Source organism: Apodemus sylvaticus, chromosome 1, assembly GCF_947179515.1.
Source record: "Apodemus sylvaticus chromosome 1, mApoSyl1.1, whole genome shotgun sequence".
Taxonomy (NCBI): domain Eukaryota; kingdom Metazoa; phylum Chordata; class Mammalia; order Rodentia; family Muridae; genus Apodemus; species Apodemus sylvaticus.
This window is the reverse complement of record NC_067472.1, coordinates 65,386,605-65,393,018: the sequence shown is the minus strand read 5'-3', so window position 1 is coordinate 65,393,018 and position 6,414 is coordinate 65,386,605. Positions and strand designations below refer to the sequence as shown.

Here is a 6,414-nt window from a genome sequence, read left to right as displayed (position 1 = left end):
GTGACAAGACCCAAGACAGAAGTGGATCAGAAAAGAGTTACCAGGGTGACCTGGAGTCAGGCAGAACCAAGGTCTACTCGAGGGGAAAAGAGGGGACTCCAGAAAGTTCCCCTGGGACCTTTAGACAATTTGCCTCTTGCCTAACTCCTGAAGGGAAATAGCTAGGCAAGGAACTGAGGAGGGGGCCCTCCAACTTACAGAAGGCCAACCATTAGTGTCTCTGCAACATTTTACCTCCAACTCAGGACCAGTGTTCATTTCCTTCTTCATTAAGTCATTTCTACTTGTGAGTGACTTCCCTAAGGGAAAGAACTCATGGTGGGTGCTGCTAAAAATCAGGGGCTCCTCCCAGAGCAACAGAACAATCCTATTGCATGGAGAGGATCCAGAACCAGGTAGCTAATAGCTGGATACAGCAGAGTATAGACCTGGGACAGTCAGGGGCCACCGCAATTCCCCTGAGGGGCTTATTCTATTGTGGCCAGTGGCTTGTGGCCAGTGATGTGTGGGCTTGGCTGAAGTGGAGAGGGGCGGGATCTATTCCTCTATCTTAGAAGCAGGCACCCTGAGGTGTCCTTCCAGGTTCAGGCATTAATGAAAGTGTTCACAAAAGGTTGCCACCAAAAGAGAAACCAAGACCCAGACAGACGTGAATCTTTACTTAAAGAAAAGCAACAGAGCCAGAGGTCCCCCAGGGCTGGGAGACTTCAGCGGGGTGCTTTGGGACAGGAGCATAATCACTGGGTGAAGAAGCATCAGGCAGTGTACATGTCAAAGTAGCTGGGGGGAGGGGAGGCGGGATGCTGTAAAGAAAGAAGAGTCAAGGTGAAAGGGGGTAGAAGGCTGGTGTCCTGGGCAGGAAGGCAAGCCGCGGATCACAAACCCGGATGTAGCCTCAAGAGAGGGTCTGGGTAGGTTTCTGGGCTTAACAGGAAGTGAGGGAGGTGGAAAAGGAGGGACGTTCGTGGGGGCGGGAAAGGGAGTGAGAAAAGGGCAGGGCAGGCCAGGGCCGGGCAGAGCAAGCCTGTGTGACCTAGTGAGCCACCCAGTCACTGTTTAGGCGGGGCACACTTACCCTAGTCATTGGCGAAGCGGGGTCGGGGCAGACAGTCACTTGGGGGCCTGGGATGGCACGCTCTCTGCCTTCGGTGGGTCTTCTTTCTCTCTCATGTTCAAAGGCTTCTCTGACGGCTCGGTCCCCTCTGCCGCTGCAGCTGCTGCTGCAGTGGACACAGCCGTCGCAGCTGGGGTGGTGCCCTTATGCTCCTCCTTGACGGCCCGGTAACTGTTTCCCCAGACAGCAGGCATCTCAGTGCCGTGTTTGCGGCTCAGTGGATAGGCCCCGATGGCTGCCAGGATGCTGCGGTGGCGTTCGGGGTCCATCTCGGTGTAGTACATCTCCAGGGTCAGTGGGGTGCAGATCTTGTGCTGCAGTGGAGGCATATTCCGGATCAGGGAAGGGGGGAGGGGCGGAGATCCGAGTGAAAGAAGAAGAGGAGCAAGGGTCCCAATTAAAAAACTACAAAGGCTTTGGCTTCGGGTCAGAGGACCAGAGCCCAAGGTTCCTTGGAGAAAGGGCGTGGGGGTGGTGCCAACGAGGAATCTTTTGGAACCATGCTGTGTGGGAAAGGCAGAAAGCACGCAGGCTGGTGTGGTGTCTCATGCTTGTAATTCCAGCACTGGGAAGGCTAAGGCGGGAGGATCGATGTGAGTTGGAGGCTAGTATGAGCTAAATACTGAATTGCAGAAGAACCGAAACTACAAACGTCTTCTCTCTATCCCGCCCCCCACGGGGGATGGGCAGCCAGACTTCAGTGCCTCTGTGAACTCCATCCCAGAGACCAGAGGATTAAGGGAAAAAAAGAGAAGACACTACTTCTAAAATATGAAACACTCTTTTAAAACATTAAAAATTGTAACTGTCAGCTGAGTGTGGTGACCCATGCCTTTAATCTCAGCACTTGGGAGGCAGAGGTAGGTGGATCTCTGAGTTCAAGGTCAGCCTGGTCTACAGAGCGAGTTCCAGGACAGCCAGGGCTACACAGAGGAAACCATTGTGTGTGTGTGTGTGTGTGTACAGGAAGCTGGAGGGCCCCACAAGTCCTTCAGCTCCATGAGCACTTCCTACCTTCAGTTTAGATAAAACACCTCTCTCTTCTCTTAAATTTTACTTTGTGTGGGGCTGGAGAGATGGAGAGAAGAGCACTGACTGTTCTTCCAGAGGTCCTGAGTTCAATTCCCAGCAACCACATGGTGACTCACAAGCATCTGTAATGGGATCTGATGCCCTCTTCTGGTGTGTCTGAAGACAGCTACCATGTTCTCAGACACATAAAATAAGTAATTTAAAATGTTTACTTTGTGTATACTTGTGCTTGAGTTAGACAGAGGAGGTCTCCTTGAGACAAGGTCTCTCACTGAATCTGGAGTAAGCTTAGGCCCTGTCCTGCCTCACAGTGCTGGAGTTACAGCAGCCACATCTGGCTTTTTACATGGGTTCTGGGAACTCGAACCCAGGTCCTTATGCACATACAGTGTGAGCTTTCTTCTACTCAACCACTTCTCTAGCCCTAAAACAACATTTTCCCACAAAAATTTTAAAAGATAGGATCTCGTTATGTTCTGGGAAGACAATGGGACCACACAGGTACAGCCTTGTCATTCAGAAGGGAAAGCAAGGGTAGGAGATGCATCCTTCCTCAGAGCTGCCACAGAGATCCCTCCACATCCTGGCATTGCCTGACGATCATAGCAGGACCATGGTGGTCTCTACTGTCCCTGCCCAGGTCTTTGGTCCCTCAGGCTTACCCGAAGTAGGAAGCCGTCTGGGCAGGTGAACTGGTCATACCAAATGGCCTTGTACATGATCAGCACACAGCCCATAAGTGCCATCGCAAAGGCGATCATCCTTGCAGTGGGCAGCTGGTAGAGGAAAAGAAGCAGAACAGTACATGTGAGATAGATAGGTCGGGGGGGGGGGGAGGTGCCTCTCTGAGGGGGCGGTCCCTCAGGACTGGGCCTAGCTGTATTACCACTACCCTTACATCTTGTCCCCTTCTTGGAGGTCAGCTCCAGGACCAACAGTCAAGGAACCGTTCTTTGCAGGCCTACCCTTGCTGGGATTCTGAAAACATCCATGACCAGGTAAACTGTATCTGACCAGTGAAGTTGCATGCAGTCAGTTGACCCAGAAGGTGCTATAGGAATAGGTTGCCCTGCCCATGTGCCTCCTACAGAAGTTGCTGGTCACCACAGCTGGATGCAGGGAACATTGTATGTGTGTATGTGTGTGTGTGTGTGCATTAGAGATGGGATGGGGAGGCTTCTACCCACCCTGGGAAGACCCTCCACCCCCAAAAAAGGCCTAAGCACTATGGAAAGGGGGAAGGTGTTGCTTCTGAAAATGGAAAAGCATTAGAAACTGTTAGCTAAAAATGATTAAATGGCCTTACTCTCTTGTTCTCTCTTACTCTTGCTCTCTTGTTTCTTACCACCTTGCTCCCCCCTCTCCCCATTCCCTTCCCTACTCTCCACGTGATCATGGCCGGCCGGCGTCTCCTTCTCATCACCTTCTCAACTCTCTCCTTCTCTCTGCCTTTCTCTGCCTCTACTACTCTCTTAACTCCCCTCCCATGCCCTAAATAACTCTATTCTATGCTAACAACAACAACAACAACAAAAAAGATTAAGTGATTAAATGATTAAAACCATCACTGACATGGTTAAAAGAAGACAAAGAGGAAATATTTGCCAGACAAAAAGGTAAAGCTCATATCTGTTTCACAGAAAGCCTGCAAAGAGATAGACAGTGGGGGGGGCTGGGAAAGAGGCGCTTCCCATGGGAAGTGTCTCCCAGGAGCTCAGGCTGTTCAGAAGACTGGATGCAGATGGACAGCTAAGGGCCAGCCAGCACTAGAGCTGACACCTGAATAGGAGACCTAAGTGGGACCCAGTCAAGCCAACAAGGCCTGAGTGGCTCATCTCCCCTGTCCCCTAACTCCCCATAGTGAGGGAGGGTGGCATACTTACTCTGCGTCCTTCCTCTGGGTGGCTGCAAGCCAGTCTCTGACCCTCCAAATCTGAAAACTTCTTTGGCTGGTCTGCAGAGGTAAGTTGATATTCTGTCTGTGTTTTGATGACCACCTAAAGAAAGAGGTGGCCATGACATTGCTGGACAGCTGGCAGGGACCCAGGAGAGCCCTGCACTGAGGGACCTGGGAACCCTGATGACCATCTGTCTGTACTGTTTGATGGCCAGTAGAGCTGTAGCAAGCATCTCAAAGCTGAAGCCATAGGAAGGTGGGCACTGAGAGTCTGCTAGGAACCACAGATACTCAAGGCTGAGACAGGTCAAGGGTGGAGTTCCTTACTCTGTAACTTCCATTCAGGGTGCTAGCCCTCTTACATGAACTTCCCCTTGTACTGCTCCACAATCTGGCTCCTCCTCCGGGAGGTCTGTCCTGACTTCTCTGACAGCTTACAGAGTCTTGAGCTTCCAACTACATTTGGGTGGGGGTGGGGGGAGGGCGTTAGACATGGGCAATTCTAGGCTGTTTGTATTCTTTTTTTTTTTTAATTTTTTTTTATTCGATATAATTTATTTACATCTCAAATGATTTCCCCTTTTCTAGCCTCCCCCCCCCCCCCCCGTTTGTATTCTTGAGAGGCAAAGGATAGATCTGCCAACAGAATTCGCTGCTGTAGTAAATGCAGCTGAAACCCACCCTGGGCTCCTTGCAGGGCCAGGCTAGGCCAGCCTCGAGCTCCTGTTTGCTTCTCATTGACTTCTGTGGAAGATCTTTAGTCACCTATCCAAGAAGCCCTCTTCTGTACCCTAACCTAGAGCCCTGACCAGAAAAGAAAGAGAAATACACTATAGCTGTGACGAAACACCATGACCAAAAGCAAGATGGGGAGGAAGGGTTTATTTGGTATACACTTCTACATCATAGTATATCACTGAAGGAATCTGGGACAGGAACTCAAACAGGGAAGGAACCTGGAGGCAGAAGTTGGTGCCAAGGCCAGGGAGGCATGATGCTTGTTGGTCTGCTCCTCATGGCTTGCTCAGCCTTCTTTCTTATAGAACCCGGAACCACCAGCCCTCAGGTGATACCACAATGGGCTTGGCCCATCCATCACTATTAAGAAAATGCTCTATAGGCTTGCCTATAGGCCAATCTTATGGAAGCACTTTCTCAATTGAGCTTCTCTCCTCTTAGATGACTATAGCTGGTGTCAAGGTGATACAAAATTAGCCGGCCCAAGGGGTAGCTACCACTTGCTGGCCCCAGCTAGATTACATCATAGTCTGAGTGTTTAAATTCTGAGGAATCCAGTGGTCAATTTACCCTGTTTCCAATGGGGTAGGGACTCTGGATGCGAGAGAGCTAGCCAGGAGGTCTAACCAGGAGGTTACTCTTGCCTGTGATTAGTTTGGATTTCTGCCATCAACCTCACCCACACCTCTTTGTTCCTAGGCAAGCCTGAGAAAGCCTCCCAGGTTGGCTTAGGTTCCTTACCTGGTCAGAGAATGACGGCTGAAGCTGGCTGACATCCAGGGGGCTGATCAGAGGGACACTGTCCATGGCAGCCCCATCCTGGTCTCCTGTTTCCTTGCCTGGCTTCCCTGAGAAGCTGCAGCCTAGCTTCACCATGGTGGCTGGTGGTCCTTGTGCCAGCCTAGAAACAGAGATAAGGTCACCACTTATAAGTCATCCTGCGTACAGCTATAGAGCTGGTTCTGGAGTAAGGACCCAGAGTGGTCCCAGTACTCCTCACACAAAATCCAGGCATAGGCTGTGGGAGGTCCAGCTCAAGGCTTCTCATCCCTTCCTGACCTGTCAGCAGTGCAGGATGGTGCCTCTGGCTAGAGACCATTTCGAAATAGTGCTGGGACATCTTCCTCTGGCCAGCCTGCTGTGGCATGTACTTTAAGTGCACATGTCCCACTGGGAGGCAAAGATCCAGGGATCAGTTAGATTGCCAGGCTCAGCAACTGAAGGAGCAGGAGTCCCAGATCAAAGCGAATTTGTTAACTGTTTTAAAACTTTGTTTTAAAAAAACAAAGCAAAAAAAAAAAAAAAAAAAAAGACCCACACAAACAAAAAACAAGAAACAAAAACAAAAAAATCAAAACAAACCCCCAACCAACCAAACATGTAGCCTATGCGATAAGGACGTATTCATATTAACTACCATTATTATCTATGTGAAATTCAAATGAAGGTGACAAAAGCACACCGGTCCTGCTGGTGCAGGAAGACTAGGCCTTTTGGGGCGCTGAGATCCCAGCCAGGCAGCCAGCCAGCCAGTCATTGCAGTCTGGAGGACGGTGCAGGTCCCGCTAACTCTGGGTAAGTCAAAAGTAAACTCTTTCAAGGCTGGAGAGACAGCTCAGCAGTTAAGAGTGCC

At 50.5% G+C, this 6,414-nt stretch overlaps 1 protein-coding gene across 1 annotated transcript; it reads right to left on the bottom strand.

The window, feature by feature from the left end:
- Positions 1-654: 654 nt before the first annotated feature.
- On the bottom strand, positions 655-5,657 carry Caly (calcyon neuron specific vesicular protein). The gene is made up of 5 exons (XM_052196148.1): positions 5,523-5,657; positions 4,030-4,143; positions 2,809-2,922; positions 1,076-1,428; positions 655-803 (listed from the first exon to the last, which is right to left on the bottom strand). Exons 1-4 carry the CDS (start codon positions 5,655-5,657, stop codon positions 1,111-1,113), a joined length of 681 nt encoding a protein of 226 aa, XP_052052108.1. The 3' UTR covers positions 655-803; positions 1,076-1,110.
- Between the last annotated feature and the right edge of the window lie 757 nt (positions 5,658-6,414).